We start from the raw sequence: 21923 nt of genomic DNA on the forward strand, positions 1-21923 counted from the left end.
CCATGACATTATCGGGGATAGTGTTCTTGACGGCTTGGTCTGGTTTTTATTTAAGGTATTCATGACGACAACAGCACCTCCTTTGTCAGCCTTTTTGGTTATGATGTCAGAGTTGTTTCTGAGGCTGTGGATGGCATTGTGTTCCTCACGGCTGAGGTTATGGGGCAAGTGATGCTGCTTTTCCACAATTTCAGCCCGTGCACGTCAGCGGAAGCACTCTGTGTAGAAGTCCAGTCTGCTGTTTCGACCTTCAGGAGGAGTCCACCTAGAATCCTTCTTTTTGTAGTGTTGGTAGGGAGACCTCTGTGGATTAGTATGTTGTTCAGAGGTATTTTGGAAATATTCCTTGAGTCGGAGACGTCGAAAATAGGATTCTAGGTCACCACAGAACTGTATCATGTTCGTGGGGGTGGAGGGGCAGAAGGAGAGGCCCCGAGATAGGACAGCTGCTTCTGCTGGACTGAGAGTATAGTTGGATAGGTTAACAATATTGCTGGGTGGGTTGAGGGAACCATTGCTGTGGCCCCTTGTAGCGTGTAGTAGTTTAGAAAGTTTAGTCTCCTTTTTCTTTTGTAGAGAAGCAAAGTGTGCGTTGTAAATGGCTTGTCTAGTTTTAGTAAAATCCAGCCACGAGGAAGTTTGTGTAGAAGGTTGGTTTTTTATGAGAGTATCCATATTTGAGGGCTCATTCTTAATCAACATCCTCTACAGCAAACAGGGAAAGAGAACCTCGATTTGTTCTGGAAATGGCCCACCTTGATTTCCATGCACATTGTAGGAAGAGTGGTCACTTTGGATGAGCTATTACCAGCAGGAGAGTGAGTTTGTGTGTGTGGTTTTTGGAGTGGGGTGAGGGGGTGAGAGAACCTGGATTTGTTCAGGAAATGGCCCACCTTGATGATCACTTTAGATAAGCTATTACCAGCAGGACAGTGGGGTGGAAGGAGGTATTGTTTCATGGTCTCTGTGTGTATATAACGTCTTCTGCAGTGTCCACGGTATGCACCCGATGAAGTGAGCTGTAGCTCACGAAAGCTCATGCTCAAATAAATTGGTTAGTCTCTAAGGTGCCACAAGCACTCCTTTTCTTTTTATGTGTGGGGTTGTGACCCAGAGTGCCCGTTCGCCTCCCTGGCTTTTTGGTACGTTTGCCTGAGCTCCTTGATTTTTGTACAACACTGCTCTGTGTCCCTGTAGTAGCCTCTTTCCGTCATGGTCCTGGAGACTTTAGTGTATGTATTTGTTTCTTTTTTTTTGGAACGTAGTGCTGCCATAACAGATTCATCTCCCCAACTGCAATGAGATCCAGTACCTCCCGTTCGGACCATGCTGGAGCTCGTCTGCGAATTCAGGCCTGCGTGGTCTCTTGTGATGGTGGACTCTGCATGGTCACCTGTGATGGTGGACTGTGCTGATGGTGACCAAACAGGAAATGAAATTCAGTAGTTCCTGGGGCTTTTTCTGCCTACCTGGCTAGTGCATCGGAGTTGAGAGTGTTGTCCAGAGCGGTCACAAGGGAGCATTCTGGGCTAGCTCCCGGAGGCCAATAACGTTGAATTGAGTCCACAGTACCTGTAACCTAGAACTGCGATCTCGATTTTAGCGCTACTCCCCTTGCTGAGGTGGAGTACAGAAATCAGATTAAAGAGCCCTTTAAATCGAAAAAGCTGGTTTGGTCGTGTGGACGGAATCAGTTTCATTTCAAATTAACTCAGCTAATTCCAAAATAATCACGTACTGTAGACCAGGCCATAGATTCTGATGCCAAAAATTACCATTGGGATCATCTAGTCTGACATCTCATATAGAACAGGCCAGAGCACTTACCCAAAATAATTCCTAGAGCATAGCTTTTAGGAAAACATCCAATATTGAGTTAAAAATTGTCAGTGATGGAGAATCCACCAAGAACCCTGGTAAGTTGTTCCAAGTGTTAATTACTCTCACTGTTAAAAAAAATTTATACCTTATTTCTAGTCTGAATTTATCTAGCTTCCACTTCATGTTATATCTTTCTGGGTTAGATTGAAGAGCTCATTATTAGATATTTGTTCCCATGTAGGTACTTACAGACTGTAATTTAAATTGCCCCATAAACTTCTCTGTTTGTTTGTTTGACCTCTTTGAGTCTGTCACTATAAAGCATGTTTTCTCATCCTTTAATCATTCTTGTGGCTCTTCTCTGACCCTTTTCCAATTTATCAACATCCTTCAATTGTGGACCACCAGAACTGGACACGGTATTTCAGCAGAGGTCTCATCAGAGCCAAATACAGACTTAAAATAACCTCTCTATTCCTACTCAAGATTTCCCTGTTTATTCATCCCAGGATTGCATTAGCTCTTTTGGCCAAAGAATCACACTGGGAGCTCATGTTCAGCTGATTATGAACCATGACCCTTAAATCTTTTTCAGAGTCATTGCTTCCCAGAATAGACTCCCTCATCCTGTAAGTCCCTACATTCTTTGTTCCCAGAAGTATACATTTACGTTTGGCCATATTAAGATGCATATTGTTTGCTTGTACCCAGTTTACCAAGTGATCTAGATCACTCTGATTCAGTGATCGGTCTTCTTTATTATTTACCACTCTCACAGTTTTCATGTCATCTTCAAACTTTATCAGTGATGATTTTATATTTTCTTCCAGGTCATTGACAAAGGTGTTATATAGCATAGAGCGAAGAACCAATTCCTGTGGCACCCGCTGGAAACAGATCCACTCTGATGATTCCCAGTTTAGTTTTATTTTGAGACCTGTTATCCATTTTTTAATACACATAATGAATGTTAATTTTATGTTCTATTTTTTTAATCAAAATGTCCTGCAGTACTAAGTCAAATGCCTTACAGAAGTCTTTATATTACGCCAACGCTATTATTTTTGTCAAACAAATTTGTAATCTCATTTAAAAAATTTAGTTTCACAGGATCTATTTTCCATAAATAGATTTACATTAATTACATTATCCCCTTTTTGTTCTTGATTAATCAAGACTTGTGTCAGCTGCTCTATTATCTTGCCTGGGATCAATGTCAGGCTTATAATTACCTGGGTCATCTTGTTTACACATAAAAAAAATGATCACATTAGCTTTCTTCCAGTGTTCTGGAACTTCCCCAGTGTGCCAAAACTTATTGAAAATCAACATTAATGGCCTAGCTAGCTCCTCAGCCAGCTCTTTTAAAATTCTTGAATGCAAGTTATCTGAACCTGCTCATTTAAAAATGTCTAACTTCAGTAGCTTCTGTTTAATATATTCCAGAGATACTAGTGAAATGGAAGGCATAAACGATGAGTTTGCATCATCTGTTTTTCCCCAAATATAGAACAAAAGTATTTATTGAGCATCTGCCTTTTCTGCATTATTGTTGATAATGCTACCACTTCCATGTAGTAAGTGACCAGTACAATTGTCAAGATTCTTTTTATTCCTAGTATATTTTAAAAAACCTATTCTTATTGTCCTTAACTCTGCTGGCCATAGATTTCTCCTTGTGTCTCTTGGCTTCCCTTATCAGTTTTCTACAATTCCTAATTTTTGATTTATGCTCATTACTTCCCCTCTAAACGAGGTTGTTTTTTTAACCAGCATAGCTTTCTTCCTTGGTTGTGGCTTTTCGGCATCTAGAGACATATACTTAAATGATTCCCAATTATCATTCACATTTTTCTGATTCAATTCTTTCTCCCAATTGATTTGGCTCATAATTGTTTTCAGCTCTATGAAACTGTCCCTATTAAATCACCAAGTATATAAATAACTGTTCTGGAATTTATTCTGCTTGTACATTGTAAAATGTGATCAAGTCAAGATCAGTTCTACTTAAGCTACCATTAACCGTTAGTTCTGTGATCAGTTCTTCTTTATTTATTAAGACAAGGTCAAATATAGAATTCCCCTGTGTTGGCTTCAGCACTTTTTGAGTTAGAAAATTGTCATCTATAATATTTAGAAATTCCAAGTACGTTAAAGTACTGGCAGCATGAGATCTCCAGCATATGACACTCAAATTAAAGTTCCCCATGATTACACAGTTAGGGTTGCCAACCTTCTCGGTTTCACCTGGAGTCTCCCGGAATCGGGCTCTATCTTCCAGCGGCTACTGAAGCCAAATTGGGAGATTTTAGGCTGCTAAAAGTCTGGTGGCACAGCAGGGCTAAGGCAGGCTCCCTGCCTGCCCTGGCTCCGCGCCACTCTAGGAAGTGACGGACACGTCCCTGCGGCCCTGGGCGGGGCAGGGGCAGAGGGTCTCCACACGCTGCTCCACCCCGAGCGCCGACTCTGCAGCTCCTATTGGTCTGGAACTGCGGCCAATGGGAGCTGTGGAGGCAGTGCCTGCAGGCAGGGGCAGCGTGCGGAGCCCCCTGCCCCCCCAGGGGCTGCAGGGACATGCCAGCCGCTTCCGGGAGCAGCGTGGGGCCAGGGCAGGCAGGGAGCCTGCCTTAGTCCCGCTATGCTGCCAACCGGGAGCCACCGAAGGTAAGTGCCGCCCTGCTGGAGCCCTCACCACCTCCCTCACCACAGCCCTGAGCCCCCTCCTGGAACCAACACCCCAAACTGCCTCCCACACCCAAACTCCCTCCCAGAGCTTGCATCCCGCACCCCCTCCTGCACCCCAATCCCCTGCTCCAGCCCTGAGAGACCACCCCAACCCTGTGCCCCAGCTGGAGCTCCCTCCTGCACCCAAAATCCCTCCCAGAGCTGGCACCCCACACCCCTCCTGCACCCCTGCCCCAGGCTCAGCGTGGAGTCCCCACCCACACTCTGGAAATTTCGCCCCTAGCCGAGAGCCTGCACCCCTGTACCAGCCCGGTGAAAGAGAGTGAGTGAGAGTGGGGGAGACCGAGTGCTGGAGGGAGGGGGGATAGAGTGAGCGGGGTGGGGCCTTGGGGAAGGGGTGTGACAAGGGTGTTTGGGTTTGTGAGATTAAACAGCAACCCCTACACACAGTTCTCCCCCCTCTCCCTTCACTTTATAGATAGGTGCGTAAGCAGGCAGTCATCCTGTTCCTCAGTGTAATTTGGTGGTCTGTAGCAGAGACCAACTTGTACTGTATTTTGTGCTTTATCTGTTAAGACATTGCTTCATCATCATTCAAGATAATTTTCTTCTGAGTTATCAGTGACTTGGAAATAGGTAATGCCATTTTTTATGTAGAGCACTACTCCCCATCCCCCTTTTGCCAACTCAGTCCTTCCTAATAGCTTTATAACCATTGATTTTAACATTACAGTTATGCAAATCATCCCACCAGGTTTCAGTAATGCCAGCTAGACTCAATTTACGCTCATAAATGAGTGATTCCAGTTCCTCTTGTTTCTTACCCACACTCTTAGCGTTGGTGTATAGGCAATTCAGGAATTTCCTCTCTTCGTAGTTTCTTGATTAAATTTGTTCTCAGCATCTCAATTTTGTGCTAAGTCCTCTTATCTTTTTTCTTTTTACCCTCCCTTTTGCTATTAGTTTAGCCCCGGGGTTCTCTCAACAAATTTTTTGGTCGCCTCAGAGGAAAAACAAATAAATATGCACATTTATGGCCAAATCATTGTAATTTATTTTTTTAGGGGTTTTGTGAAGACTCGGTATTAAAAATAATGTACAGTTGACTCTAGTCTTTACTGAATCTAAACAGAATAGAAACACAAATAAGGTGCTTTGCCCATTCTTGTCTTTTGTTGTTGTTTCTTTTACTTTTTTGGTTGTTTTTTTTTATTTTAGACTTGCTGGCTAGTAAGTCTGCTGCTGTGAAAAGTGATACTTGTATGTTAATATCACTTTTCACAACCACCCAGCTACCTACTAAGTCTCCTGTGAAAAGTGATATTAACAAACATACAAATATCACTTTTCATAGCACACTTACTCAGCCTCGGCATGCCAGGGGACAAATTAAGCCCTGGATGGGGGGTGCGTAGGGAAACAGGAGGGCCAGGGTAATAGGTGAATGGATGGGGGGCTGAGGGAGGCAGCGGAGGCAAGGGGTGATGGGGTGGGGGTAAGCATGGGGCCAGAGCCCACTGCCGCACAGCCAGGGGCCAGAGCCTGAAGCCCTGCGCCCAGGGGATGGGGCCTGGGAATGGACCCCGGGGCCTGGAGATGGTGCCCGAAGCCCTGTGGCTGGAGCCTGCTGCCTGCCATGCCAGGGCTGAGCCCGACCCCTCTGTCCCCAGGACGGTGGGGAACTCACTGGCTGCCTGCTCCGCCAGTGTTTGTGTTTCCAGATGGGGCAAGACCCAGCCCCTGCTGGCAGCCCCAGGGGAGGGGCCACTTCTTCCCTCCCCACAACCCAAATCACCACCCAGAAGGTCGTGGCTGCATGAAAAGCCCCTGGTGGCTGCACATAGCCACAGTGGCCACATTTGAGATACATTGGTTTAGCCCTCTCTAGACAGCCTGTCGCCACAGAGATTGGTCCCCTATCTACTGAGGTGGAAGCTATCCAGACTATATAGACCTCTCTCCCCACAGAAGGTGAACCTATGTTCCACACAACCAAAGCCCTACACCACTTACCTAGCCACAATTCACTTCCAAACACAGCCAGCAAAGATGCTGAATGTGATAATGATTGGCGTCTGACTACTAGGAATTTCACTAGCAATTCAATTCACATTGACCACCAAACGGCAACAACTTTTGATCCCCAGTGAGTTTGGCTGGATTTGAACTAGCAGTTTACACAAGAAAAATTTCAAATCCAGTTCCAAATCCCAATGTCTATACTTTTTTCTTTCTTGAATGCCTGATTCTCTTCTCACTCACACCAATTTGACTCTGTTGATTTCCTTAGAATTACTTCTGGTTTACAGTAGTAGGAGAGCAGAATTGGGCCCATGATGCCTGAAATGCATGTTTTTGTTTGTAATCTGGTGGTGCTTATGTATAGCATGGAACAAAATACAGTAGATCTGAAATTTGGATTGGCAGTCTTTTTTAGAATGCATAAATAAGAACAACTTTTTAGTAGTAAATTGAGCAAATGGGGCTTGCAAGTAACATGAGCAGTACAGCACTATTTTTTTATTAGAATATAACTTTAATTAAATGTGCTAGGGTTTTCACATTCTGCTGCCTTTAGATAAGTGATTATATTGTAGCTGGGTCTCAATTTGAAAAATATTCAGCATCTTTTTTTTGGGAGCTTGAATCAGTTTGGTCTGGTAACTTGTCTTTGCATATGTTTCTTATTGCTACTGGCAATATGAGTAGGTCAGCTAACAGTTTATATTATCTGAACATATGCCCACAAAACACCCCCTGAAATGAATGGAATGTGACTCTCTGTGAAGTTGGCATCTCTGTTAATCGAAGTCGTTCATCTTCTGCTATCCCCCACACAAATCTCCTTTTCAGTAGGCCACTTTCCTATAACTGTGGATAGTTTTTTGGTTGCTTGGAGGTTCCCCTCCTCAAAGTCCAGTTGGCAGATTTACTGCATGAGATATTTGCTAGCCTGCGGGAGAGGGTTGACCCAGTGGATCCTCTCAGCTTTAAGGGTTGGAGATGCAACCAGAATTCCAAGGAAATTCCCCAACTGACCCTGAAAAAGCCCTTCTGAGAAGAGTTACAATAGCAGGTTTGCAAACAGATGCCTCTAAAGAGTTGAAGTAGGCAGAGGTAGGTGATAGGAGTTGTGTATTTGAACTATCCTCCCTTTTGGTCCTGTGAACAGATGTCATGGGAATAATCCTGGCCCAGCAAGGACCTTTTGTATCAGTAGGTAGGGCCAAAGACTCCCAGAAGCTGTTTTTGTTTTTTTTTAATTTCACAAAATGAAATGTTATGGTGTATTTTTTTTCACCCAGCTCTAGAAGGTGATTCTGATTCTGTCTTTGCCAGGGTTTGTTGTTCTGTCAACTGCAGTTAACCTGGAATTTCTTGATGAGGCTGTTCAAGCTCCAGGATTTTCTGACCCAGGAACCTTTTATTTATGACTGCACTTAAAAGTTGGCATGGACAGCTTGAGTTTCTAAAGGGAGGAGTCTGATGGGTACAGTACTGGCTCTTCATTTTCCTTCAGTTTTTCCTGGCTAGCCTGCTGAGGGTTTTTTGTTTTTTTTGTTTTTTTTCCCCCCGTTGCAGGGTGTGGCAGATTTCCACTAAATGACAGTCTTCCAAAATATTACTCTTTAGTGAAACACAGCTACTGTATTTGATATTCTACCACAAGTAGATAAATGACTGTCATTAGTATCCAGAAGCCTCAGGCTTCCATTGGTAGATTGGTTGGTGCAATTCCAGTGGAGCAAGTTAGAGTTATTCTGGTATTTTGTTATCAGAATCTAAATTATTCCAGTGGCAGGGATGAAGGCTTGCCATACTCTCACCTATCATGAAATCATCAATACATACATTTTTATTTTTAAAGTGCCTTTAAATTAAACTATACTGATTGAATTACAGCTTCTAAAATCTGTTTCAGCACATCCAGGACCAGAAATCATAACGCGATAGTAACACTATTTATGCTAATATGCTGAAGGTTGTATCTGGATGCCTGAAAGGACTGAACATTTCCCTTTTTTCTATTATTATTTCAAAACCTATCTGCAGTGAAGAAAAGTTATTGCCCTTTCTTGGATGCTGTTGTCTTACCACAAACTCTTTCACATAGGTATCACCTCAGACTGGTGGAGATTTGTCTACATTACAGAGATTCACCATTTCAGTCAGTTCTCATCAGCACCTTCCTTTGCACTCTCAGCATGTAGTCCAATGATTGAATCAGCATGGAAGATGAAAATATAAAAGACAGATGAATTTAAAAGAAAAAAAAGGAAATACTTTTTAAAAAACACAACACCCTCAACCTGGGGAACTCACTGCCACAAGATATAATTGATTTCAAGAGCAATTTAAATGGTATGGACAACAAGACTATCCATATTGGAGATGCTGATACTTAAAAAATAATTCTACCGAGGGATGTAAGCGTGCTGTTAAGAAGAAACTTCCCTTTTAGGCAGGCTATTCCATGATTGCCCAACACAGGGTTTCTTGTTTCTTTCTCTGAAGAAGGTGATACTTGCCACTCTCAGACAGAATGCTTGACTAGCTGGACCAGTGTTTTGATCCAGTGTGGCGCTTATTATGTTACTAATTTGATAGGTCTGTATTATGATCTAATCACTTTTTAAAAAATACTGAAACAGTAAAAGAGCGGAAGGATTGAATGCTAAAATCCTTTACTGTGCCTCTGGTGGCCAAACTACCTCCCTCCATTTTCTTAATGATTTTGATTGCTTCTATGTAACATTACAGCCATTCTCTTCTTTCCTCCCTTAAAAAAACAAAACTATGTAGTTTAGCAGTTACCTAACAGATCGGCTTGGCTCCAAAGAAGTACCTAATGAGTTATTAAAAACTGCTAGTCAATCTAGTAATTACATCATTAGGGACAATTCTAAAGGCGTTGTACCTCTTGAGTAAGCAATGCACATTTTGTAAGCTACTACCAAGAACTTGTCATTGTTTTTCAAATACATCTCATGTAATCAAATTTAGAAAATCTTTCTTTTTAAAACATTCTTTAATATATTTATTTATACTTGGCAAAAATTCCCAGCAAAATCAGACTTGCATTTATTTTTAAAAAACTAGAAATAACATTTGCCAGCCCTCCAAAACTGAGGTGTCTGGCAAAGAAGCCCACACTTTTGATGCACATTGGAGGCAAGTACAATAGAAATATTCAAAGTACATTACAGATCATAGAATCCCTTCAGTACATAATATATTTTATTGTTCTTTAGGTGACTTAACCAAAGAAATTAGATTCTCTGTTGCCGACAAATGTTGCAGGAGTGTAAAGGAAAGCAGCCTGATTGCCACTGATCATGTTGTTTTCATTTCTTCACAGTTGGATAGTTAAACATTCTTCATGATTTCTTTTCTTTTTGAATCTAACTTGGTGAATATGTATGTTACGGGGATGCCCTATTCCTATGTCAAATATTTGCGCACACTTGGGGAGAATCCCTTGCACAGTATAGAAGATCTGCTGTAGCATCTCCTGAGGACTGGAAGCCAGAAAGAGGAGGGAGGGGTCCTGAGTGATTTGTACAGCTTCCTCTGTCCAATGCCCATTCTTCTCCAGCACTTGTGTAACCCACACACCTTCTGGGTGTGGTGTTCTGTCCCAGCTAGTGGCACTGGGAACACTTAGAGGGCGAGATTAATGAGTCTGCTCTACAGCCTTAGCTAACAGGCAGTTGGCTTTTAGCTCATGCTATAGAGGCTCATGCGCTAAGCTCCAGAGGTCCCTGGTTCGATCCTGCTCGCTGACGACTGGGGTCTGTTGGCGTTACACTAGTCTTACTGCAATGCCCGTTTATAAGCACCACAAGTCTTGAAATATTCATTTGGTTTAAGTTGAAATATAAGGGCTGTATTTTTGGCACTGGAGTTCCTGGGTTCTGTCTGCAGTGTACGTCTACATAAGTACGTCTACATAGCCCGCCGAAGCAAGCCTCCGAACCCAGGTGAATGGTCTTGGGCCAACAGGGCTGGCACCATTGCTCTAAAGATAGCAGTGTAGACAGTGAATTGAAGTTGCAAGTTGGGTTGGCGCTTAGGCTCTGAAGCTTAGGGAGCATGAGCCCTGCTAACCAAATCTGTCAACCGGAGGCAGTACGCTATATGTGCAGCAGTTACATTGTCCTCCTCCCAAGAAGCAGAGATCAACAGAGTGCTTTGAATGCAATGTTTTCCTTACAGAGTTCTATCTGGGGGTTTGTAGCAAAAAAAGGGAAGGACCCAATACTGATATGGCTCTGCAGGACTGACTCACATCCCTGCTATCTTTGAATGCCCCCATAAACTTCTCAGGATAATCTCTCCTCCAATATTCACCATGCCTGTCCCTACTTTGCTTTTGAGATTTAAGAAGTCCACCACCCAAAATAACAAAAGTCTAAAACAAATGGGCAACCTAATTATTTCCTTGTTATAATAGGGGCACCGGTTATGCATCAGACAGAGTGTGGTGGTTGAAGCATCCCAGTAGGTGAAGTCATGTTACGAATACTAAACCAAAAATGTTGTAAACAAACATGACAATGAAACCAATATGAAAGATAGCGATGATATATGCTGTGCTAAATTTGCAATGAAAAATTATGTTGTCAGTTGGAGTTTCTCAAGATATACGGAGCTCTAGCTAAGACAGTCTCTGTATCATGGAATGAAGTTTTAAGCCTGCACCCTTTTTCCACGTTTTTAAGCTCATTTGGTTTTTCTCTTTTGTGGTATTAACTGATTGATATTGTTATTGGCAGGTTTTGTATTTTAACAAAGTTCAGATACTTTCTGATATCTGTTGCAGTTTTGTGTCTTTTTAAAGAACGGGACTCACTTGATGAAGCAACAGAAACAAATATACTCGTAATGTTTTCTGTGTTTGCTTAATGGAGTTGTGGGAAATTATATCCTTGTAATTATGGTTTTGTTCAGACTTGTTGTCCACTCCCATTCCCCTTGGAATTAACTACAGGCTGGCATACAGCGGTAGACTTTATTAAACTTTAAAAACTATGCTCAAAAGTTAACCCAAAATTAGCAAAGAAGATTGAAGCTCAGTTCTCAACTCATATTTTAATTCTCTCCCCTTTCCCCATAACTCTGAACCAGGGCTTCATAACTGTGAACTTCTTGATTTCTGCCATCTTGTGTAACAGTTTGTAGCAATGAGCAAACATGTTTTTGTCTATTTTATTTGCTTATTTCTCCAACATATAAAACGTTGAAAGTTTATAAAATACATATTTTTATCTACTTTTCTGAGACAGTTTCTCTGAAGTGAATATTTATTTAAGCAATTTAAAAAAAATGTTTTATTCACCTAGGATTCTAAGTGAATATTTAATTTCTGTTAAAACAAAAAACACATAATCTTGGCTAGTGACATAAGGTTTAATTAATATAATTTCATATGAAGGAGCCCTAAGGATTTCACAGCTTATGGGCCATAGGCTGACTCACCTGCAGAACGGGCACAGAGCCAGACCATGGCCTTGCAGCATGGATGAGCTTTGTACCTATGGAGCGGTAGTGGAGTCTCTCCTCTATTCCACCCCTTCCTAGAAAGTGGAGCCCACGACTTCTTCCTCACAACACATATGATCTAGTGTGATGTCAGGGAATTGGTGATTTCCCAGGGACTCTGCATGTTGGAGTATGACCATCCCCTATCTTGGAATAGAACCAGAGTCGGCACCCAGCAACAGTCCCAACATTTGTCCAAAGAGCTCCCATGATTCCCATGGCAAAGGTGATGTAGGAGCCCCTTATTATCTCTCAATCTCAACAAGCTTCTCCCAACTGTAGCAGGCTTCTAGATTTTACCCTGCTCCTGTCAGGGCTACATTTTTCTACTGTACCCTTGGAGGGGTTGTGCATCCATATTATTCTCCTGCAAGCAAATGTTTTCCACCCAAAAAGAAAATGCTGTGTTTATAACTTTTTGCTAATTTCAGATAGCCATTTTTTTTTCATGGTAGCTTTTGATAGCCACCCCCAACAACCAACCCCCTTTAAAAATAAAAATCAACCACCAACCAAAGCTAAGACTGGAATTTTGGGCCTAAACTTAGCTGTTCATATTCCTTTAAAATAGATCAAAGAGTGGGGATGCCACACGTGTTTTTTAAAATTAACAAAGTGGCTTTTGAACCATAGGTACCAAATTCCCCTCTGGCTGGTGGGTGCTCGACCCTGCACCGCCCTCGCCCCACCCCCCTTCTTCCCCTTCCCCAAAGTCCCTGCCCCCATTCCACCCCCAAGTCCCCACCCCTGCCCTGCCTCTTCTTCACCTCCTCCTCCCCTGAGCGTGCTGCGTCCCCGCTTCTCCCCCCTATCTCCCAGAAAATCCTAAGCGCCGCCAAACAGCTGTTAGGAGGAGGGTGGGAGGGAGAAGGAGGAGTGGGGACGTGGCGCGCTCGGGGATGGGGAGGCGAGGAGGGGGGAGCTTGGCTGCTGGTGGGTGAGGAGCACCTGCTAATTTTTCCCAATGGGTGCTCCAGCCCCGGAGCACCCATGGAGTCAGTGCCTATATTTGGAATTGTACCCATCCCGAGCCAGTTAATTTCCTTTTTTAAAGAAAAAAATGATTGGCTGAAAATTGTCCAAGCAGACCTTTTGTTTTGTAAATATAAACAAATAATTTGTTCCAGGTTGAGCCCTTGCATGCCAAAATCTCAGCCCACAGCATACGTTTATGATCAAGTTATAAATTCTGAAAATAAGGGTTTATAAAGAAAATGGTGACCACCTAGTAGAAATAACATAAGCAGCTATGACTTAACTCTTTGTGCAAGAGTACTATAAAGTGACAGTACTTAAAAACTTGACAGATACGTTAGATAGCCAAGGGTGTGATCTAAAGTCCACCTTCCATTGACTTCAATGGGCTTTGGAACAGAGCCTAAATAAGGATTCTTAGCATGTACCCAATGTGCCTCAAGTGGCACATGATCAGGATTCATCACCAAATTTGGTCGCTGGTTGGATCATTAGCTTGCCCGGCCCAGGCTGGGTACTGACAGGGGGAGCATGACGTGAACACTGATCCATGCCCCCCAACTAAGGATTGCAGTTAGCTAACTTCCATATCTGTAGTATTTCCTACAGCAAATATGGGGAAGTACAAGGGAATACTCTAATAAATACTGAGTTAACAGTATGTATTTTCAATAAGGTTGGTAGGTGTTACATTTCTACTGCTTTATTTATTTATTTATTTATTTGGATTTCTTTCTTTTTATCATGGGTGCTTATATATCGGGAACATTGGCAAATATTAGAAAATAAACTAATAACCAATCTCCAGACCCAGCAGCAGCCAGTCAGGTTTAATATATGCTATCCATTTAATACAATTCAACACCGCACAACACAGTGCCTTATACAGGTGCTGTAAAAAACATTCAGGTCAAGATTTTAAAAAGTGACTCGTGCTTGTGGGTGTCCCTATTTTTGGGTGTTCAGTGTGAGATACTATAAAGGAACCTGGTTATCACAAAGGTGGGTGCTAAGAACTTTCCTAAAATCAAGCCTTCTAAAGGTGTTGCAAGTTAAACACGTAGAACAGAGGTCCCCAAACTGTGGGGTGTGCCCCCTAGGGGGTCGTGGAGGAATGTTCAGGGGGGCACGGCAGGGCCTGGGCCAGCCCCCACAGGGGGCACGGAGGGAACACCACCCAGCCCCACTCCACTCCCATCTCTGCTCTGGACCAGCCTCAGTCCCCAACCATGGCCTGGCCATGACCCTGGCCCCGGCCCCTGGCTGCAGCTCCATTCCCGGCTCCAGCCCCAACCCTAGTTGTGGCCCCAGCCTCGGCCCTCTTACCCCTGTCCATGACTCTCTTCCCCCCCTCCCCCCCTGCTGGAGCCGCAACTCTGCTCCTGGCCCTGACTCTGGGGATCAGGGGGCACAGAGAGGGGCGGGGGGGGGCATGACAGTGAAAAGTTTGAGGACCACTGGTCTTGAATTTTGAGGCACCCAAAATCACTAGTTACTTTTCAAAATCTTGTCATGACGTCTGATGCAGGTACTGTGGTATCATCGTATATTTTCTGCTGTTTGTGTATTCTGCAGTGTGGCTTGTCTCTAGTTTTTGCAGGAACTGTGGTTGAAATTCTGGCCCCACTGAACTCAGTGGCAAAACTCCCATGGACTACAAGTCATTTAGTGTGCAGATTGTGAAATTATAAGTGTAGTGTCACCCTACCTCCATTTAAGGTGATGTCAAAGGCAAGTCTGGCAGTCTTTCTGCCTGCCTCTGGTGCCATTTTTTTGCAATTTCAGATTATCTATGTTTTGCACAGTAAACTGAATTCCAGGCCACACAATCCCAGAGTTGTGAAATTTGAGATTGGAGGTAGAAAGGCCAAGCAGAGAGGCTGTGTGCTATTCTCATTGGCTCAAGCTTTCCTTTCTCACAATCAGATTGTTCAGAGCACTCTGAAATTAATGGGAGTCTTTCAATTTTCTTCAGTCTTTATGTGCATGCCAAATCAAAATTTGTAAAATGAAACTGGTTGTGAGTTACCAGAGCACAAGAAAATGTGTGAAGAAAATTTAGCTTTGATTTAATTTATTTTTTTAAGTCTAGTAACCCAAAATTATCTGCAAAGGTTTTCTTCACCTACTTCACCTAAAATTCAACTTTTGGGCTTTAAGTAAACTTGAAAAATTTCAGCTCGAAGGGGAATTTCTCTAAGGAAATGAAAATGGGCTTTACACTGAAAATGCTGCCTTGATCAAATTATAGTATTGCCACTCTTGCTGTAATCCTGAGAATGCAGGTCTCATCAGAACTTTGGTGCTGTCTAGTGGCAAGATCCTGAATCTCATTTGTTCTGATTTAGGAGTTCACTCTAGAAGAATGTGAAAGGTTTTATTAGATTAATGCAGCATACAGAAATGTCAGATGGCACTTTGAGCTACTTGCTCTTACAGTTTGAACAAGAATCTTTTCTAATACTGTTAGGACTTGTCTGCACGAACAGATTACTGCTTTAACTCTGTATAGTAAAAGCAGTACAATTCTCCTAGTGTGGATGCAGTTATACCAGCATAACTGTTCTTGTACATACAGGAAGGGGGATAAGCTATACCACTATAAGGCACACTAGAAGGATTGTACACATTTTAACTATCTTGGTAAAAATCAAACCTGTAACAGAAACAGTTGTACTAGTATAAATTTAGACCAAGCCTAATTCCATTTCCTGTTATCCTCCATATTCTGTCTGTGCCTTCCTCCCAGACTAATTTCATTCTGTTGCATGTGATCTGGGAATATCATGATGTATGTTCCAAGAGACAAGCTTTCGAACTTACACAGAGCTCTTCTTCAGAAAGGTTCTCTCTGTCACCAACAGAAGTTGGTCGAATAAAAGACATTACCTCAACCACCTTGTCTCTCTAATATCCTGGGACCAACATGGCTACAACAACACTGCATACAAGGATGTACGTTCCTCAGTTGCACCTACAGAATTTATGGGTGGATGCAATTCCAGAAGCTGTCACTCTTGTGGTGTGGTCCAATAAGCACACAATGGAATTCTGATTTCTCTCTCTTGTACAGTTGGGAACAATGGTCCTGATAGGGATCACACTGGTGATTTTAGTCTATATATTTAAAGTGCTATAATTAGGATTCTATGTGTGGCATCTGCAACATACACGGTAGAATTTAAGTACACAACCTTTGCTTAAAAATGTTCTGTCTTCAGCAATCTTTGTTCTGTAGAAAATATCCAAGTATATAAACTTTGGGTCTCGTTTTGTTGTTTCACTTATTCACAGGTATCAGTATTACCTACAAGTGAAAAAAGATGTTCTTGATGGTCGATTGCGTTCTTCGTTGGATCAGGGGATCCGGCTGGCTGGCTTAGCTGTGCAAGGTAAAGTTAAATTACCTGCTAGTCCTCTTCCAACATTGCCCTCTATAGTTAATTCCAAGTGTTCATTTGACACTAATTAGGCCCAGCCCAATTCATGTTAAGGATCATTAGTCTTTCCACTGATTTCAGTAGAACTAGGATTGGGCTTTTGATGAATTACTTCTACTTTCAGGTGTAGAATCATGGACTGGGATCATAGGTACTATATAAGCACTGTTCAGCTCCAACATTGGATTTTCTGAATTAACAACAAACAAATCTAGATTCTTCTTCTAATAATAGTGGACTACTTTGTAAAATGATGAGAGCTGACTGTTTTTCAAACTTTGTTTTCAGTGTAATTCCATTTTCAACCTGAGTTTAATTTTGCCTTTAATTAAAAATTCACTTTGCTGTAGCGGGAACTTCCTATCAGAAGTACTATAGAGTACGTAATAGTGGTTATTACAGCTGTTTATTATTGTGATTTTACTCTTAGCCTAGTAAGGAGAGAGATGAAAAGTATACCTATAATATAGAAAAATAAATGTGTATTAGGTTATATCATCTCTCAGACTTTAATAGGCAGAATTTCAAAACTTGATGCAACAGATGTGCCTGCTGAAAAGAATACAAATGTAAATGTTCAAATCAGGTAATTGTACATACAAATAATAGCTAATATTATTAAAATAATAACATGGTTACTGGCTTCTCAAAAATTAAAAGATTTTTGTGGTACAACAGGTCCCTAGACATTTTTGAAACCTATTTGAACATATGACCATCCTGTCTCTGCTTATCTGTAGAGCATTCTGTTGCTGAAATGAAATTTTCTAGAGCTTAATTTGTGACCTTCTGGCACTTCCATTTCTGTGTGGTCTAGTGGTTAGAACAAGGATCTAGCAGTAGAGAACTTGTGTGCTACCTCTGACAGCCACTGACGGGCTCAAAGGCCTTTGCAAGTCTCTTGTGGATTGATTTTCAGATCTGCTGAGCATCTTCCATCCCTACTGACGTTGGTGAGATCTGTGGATGCTCACCACCTTGAAAGCCAGATCATTAACTTACTCTTTGTTTCAGTTTAGGAATACTAATATCCACCTGTTTAGAGCACTTTGAGTGCCCAGGATGAAAGCTGTTGAATGGGTGAAGAGTAGTAGTATTCAGTAAGTTAATATGATCTTTGCCAACGCTGGTAGAAATACTATTTTAATGTCCTATTGGGTGTTCAAAAACAAAAGGAAAAAAGGTTTCAGAGTAACAGCCGTGTTAGTCTGTATTCGCAAAAAGAAAAGGAGTACTTGTGGCACCTTAGAGACTAACCAATTTATTTGAGCATGAGCTTTCGTGAGCTACAGCTCACTTACAATTTATTTGAGCATGAGCTTTCGTGAGCTACAGCTCACTTCAAAGTGAGCTGTAGCTCACGAAAGCTCATGCTCAAATAAATTGGTTAGTCTCTAAGGTGCCACAAGTACTCCTTTTCTTTTTTCTAAAAGGAAAAAAGAAATCCTAATGTTTTCTTCTGACCATTGCCCTGAAATCTTTTAGTATAATTGAAAAGATATGTCCACCTTGAACTTTTCGGTATGGTTTAATGAGGTTTTCCTAAAGTACAAGGCCAAGAATTGGTGATGGACAGACACCAAATTGGATTACACTGTCTCAGTTTGGGACCTTTCCAGTGGCTTACCATATATTTGTCCGTTCTCCTGTCTCTGTAAGTGGTTTGAGTAATAATCACTTCTTTTGTTGCGAATTTTCTGCATAATCTTTTATCATGATAGATAGCTGCATCTGACACTTCCATTTTTGTTGCTTACTCATGACATTGTGTTGCTGTCTTTTATCTTTTGCACATGATCCTGTAAAGAGACTTGGAATATATTCAATTATTTTTAATTGCGTACTTTGTGTTTTATGTCCATTTTGATTCCCTGTGTATTTTAAAACATAACTCTGAGGTGAAACAAAACGAAACAGCATTTTTGGCATCCTGTACTATGTGAAATTGTCTAGAAGCTTAGCAAGAATGTTTGGCTACTGTGATTTATGGTGGGGATTTCCAACTCCTAAATACTAGTATATTGTAGATGGGGTTTGATCTGGTTCAGTTAAAATAAAATAACTTTTCAGCAAGTTCATTCTTTAGTTATAAGCTGTTGTGTATTTAGCAAATAGATAAATCTAGACGTGGCTTTTTTGGGGTGTGGGGTGGTTTTTGTTTGGGGTTTTTGTGTGTGCGTATTTCAGAAGAAGCATTTTAATTTTTAGGAAGCACTTTCAAAACTGCACTATTTTAAGAACATTTAAATCATAATAATCCTTTGGGTGTTGCATGTGGGTGACGAAGAGCAGTGCTGTGAGTGCCAAGATTGTATCCGCTCCTTAATGGATAGAGAGAATGGGGGGCAAATGAGAGGGAATTGCCAGGATGAGGGAATAAAGTATTAAACTAGCACCCATGGCAGGAACTTTTGGCTAGCCTGGTATATATCAGTCTGGGATGAGAAGGAAAATCCAAGTTTACTTAAAGCTCTGCATTGATATGGTTAATTTTCAAGGGATTTCAGCCTCCTGGGATGTTAAATCTAGCACCTTTCACATAGGTCTTTGTGGTGTTTTAGCAAAGGCTGAATGAAATGTTCAGGGCCAAACTGTACTATGTGTTAGGGGAGGATGGAAGCTATGAGGAGCAAAATGCCTACCAGAAGCCACCCCATCTCTTTTGGGATGGCAGCAGCCAATGAGGCATCAGTATGCAGTAGCAATCCCCATGCTCCAAGGAGTGGGGCACTGAAAAAAAGGCGAGGATCCTTGTGTAATTGTGCCCAGATCAGTCTTTAACTGGTCTTTAGTGACACCATTAACTCAGGTATGGACATTAAAAAAAAAAAAAAAAAAAATAGTTTTTTAAACTGGTGTTCAAGACCTCAATCCTACAAACACTTTGGTTTCTGTGGGAGAACTCACACACTTAAAGTTAAGCATGTGAGTCAAAGGTTCACAGGATTGAGGCTTTAGTATCCATGGAAAGTGCTATGTAATATGAGTAAATGTGATGTTGTTTTTTCCAGCGGATTTTGGTGACTATAATCAGTTTGAATCTCATGATTTCCTCCGAGAATATGTTCTGTTTCCTATGGTGAGTTACTTTTTCCCCCTCTTTATTTCATGGTCTCCTATGAGTAATTCCTCCATCCCTCAGAGGTGGTGGTGTTGATAGTTCAATGAAAAGAGCTAGTGCTAAATTTTTAAATGACTAAAGTAAGCTTTGCCTCCAAAGAGATTGTGTTTCATATGGTTTTAGCTAAACAGCTACATTTACTATTACCAACTACATTTAGCTAAACAACTACATGAAGCATAAATTTAACCCTTTGTGAGCTCTATTCATGCTTATTTCTCCCCTAGGAACAGATTTCAGTAGAAGAAATATATTTACTTGAACAAAGTATAAAGTTATACAGCATTTAACATATTCCTGATGGGAGTCTGTGGGCAGTATTGCAATAAAAACAGTAAATAATAATGGGATGTGAGGTCTGGCTCATATAACAAATGCAGACTTACAGAGCAAATCATGCAGTCCTTACTAAAGAAAAATTCCCACCAATATGGATCAGCCTCTTGCCTGAATAACAGGTGAATCAGGACTTCAGGGTTTGGCTCACAGTAAGTGTTCAGTAAAAGTTATTAAAATCTAAATCTGAAACTATCGAATCTTTCAGATATTTAATGAACTATTTTATGTCCATTGATAAATTCTGCAGAGAAATGTAAAATTGCTGCCATAAGACAGAATGAGGTAAGATACCAGCTACTTTGACACCATAGCAATAAGCAATTGATGGGAGAATGAATAACTTTAACGAGCTCAACCTTCATAAAATTTCAACGATCAGGCTCTGTTCTTGACGTTCTTTCTGAGTTGAAATTAAATGTGTAGGGGTTGTAAAGCTATAGGTGTTTTCATCAGATAGCAAGAGTGGCTGAGAAATGGCAATTGAATGTCAGTCATTGTGTGCTGGGAATTCAGAAGTATCTGAGAGAAAACTGCAAGTGGAGGGGGAAAATAACGAGCCTACGTAAGTGTAAGAAGCCATATGTTGTGTATGCCGTGGCAGATGGCGTTTAACTTCCACTGAGCAACATATGTAGAGTGACTAGCAGAATTCTTGTTTTCATGAGGCCTTTTTTTTCTCATTTATTACTAGCTATTTTGGTGTTACTCCATGAGGGGTATTTTTTATCATATTGTGGGTAACAGCCTGGGGCAAGATTATGGCTGCACTGTGGACAGAGAGATGTGCAGTGCATCTACCACTGTGTGCCCACATTTCAAAAGACTGCACTCCTACTGAGCTTTTTCAATACACTGCAATTAGTTTTCTGTCAATAGAAAAAATAAAGATGGGTCTCAAAGTTTGGATGAACTTCTCCCTAGTTTGAGGGAGTTTGAATCTAGTGTTCTGGATTGATACCTTCTTTTTCCATTCCTGCCCTCTGTTGTTGTTTAGGCTAGGTTGTTTGACTTCTGCTTTGCACCTGCCATCACGCTGTCTCTTACCTACCTTTTATGTTGCTTATACTACTATTGTATTATTATGTGTTAGTTGTATTACCATAGTGCCTAGGAGCCTAGTCATGGGCCAGGGCCCCACTGTTCTAGGTGCTGCACAAGCATAGACATCCTCCAACGGCTGAAGAGGGGTATTGTTGCTGCCACTTCCAGCCGAAGCAGTTAGCCCTTGGAGCATGTTGTCCTCCAGCATTGAGTCACCTATTCTACTGCGTCCTTTCCCCGGGCAGGGTTAGGTAACATAAAGGTAACCCCCGCCCCCATACCAGTGCTGTAACCGCTGCCAACTGTTGTAGACCTCCCCAGTGCTAGAGCAGCGGTGAGGAGATTTGTGCAGCTCTTAGGAGTAGATGAGGTCTCAAAGTGGAACATTGATTTGCTGAAAAATACATTATTGCAGTGTGCTGGTGAATGGGGGAGGGGCAGCTGCATTTGGACTGTTTGATCTTGTGAGGCTACATTATGTGTCAAATGGCATTTCTTCAGTGAAAAGAACAAAGATATGTACCTAGAACACCCCACAGGTGTGTAGCTGTGTACAGGCACGTACCATGTCATTTTTCATTAGCGTGATACCACTTTGACATTTTTCTGTGGCAGAAACAAATATTGCAGGGAGGCTCCATTGAGCAAGAAACAGGCAGTTTAGCCACATACAATACACACAGCCTTGAGGCGTATTTTTTTATATAAATATAATCACTTTGAGGTTTTGCTAGGTAACTTTTTAATTTTCCTTTCTTTTTTTTTTTTTTTGGCTTTGATTTTATGACCAAACTTCCTTTGTCCTGCCTCAATTGATTTCAGAATTATTCCTCCCATATACACACTAGCACATTTACAAAATGTACAACAATTTCCTCATCAACTGTGTGTTGAGAACACAAGGCAAACTCTACTATGCACTTAAAGGAAGAGCAAAGCTTTTGATCCTCCTTTTTTGA

At 41.6% G+C, this 21923-nt stretch overlaps 1 protein-coding gene across 2 annotated transcripts in view; it reads left to right on the forward strand.

The window, feature by feature from the left end:
* Nucleotides 1-21923, forward strand: part of PTPN14 (protein tyrosine phosphatase non-receptor type 14) — a 175042-nt gene that overhangs the window by 102329 nt on the left and 50790 nt on the right. For both annotated transcript variants that reach the window (XM_084624870.1, XM_084624869.1), the window contains 2 exons: nucleotides 16318-16415; nucleotides 19475-19542. In XM_084624870.1, the coding sequence (XP_084480996.1) occupies nucleotides 16318-16415; nucleotides 19475-19542 (166 nt within the window). The remainder of the gene's footprint in view (nucleotides 1-16317; nucleotides 16416-19474; nucleotides 19543-21923) is intronic.

Source organism: Lepidochelys olivacea (genome assembly GCF_965140295.1).
Source record: "Lepidochelys olivacea isolate rLepOli2 genome assembly, chromosome: 3".
NCBI classification, from domain to species: Eukaryota; Metazoa; Chordata; order Testudines; family Cheloniidae; genus Lepidochelys; species Lepidochelys olivacea.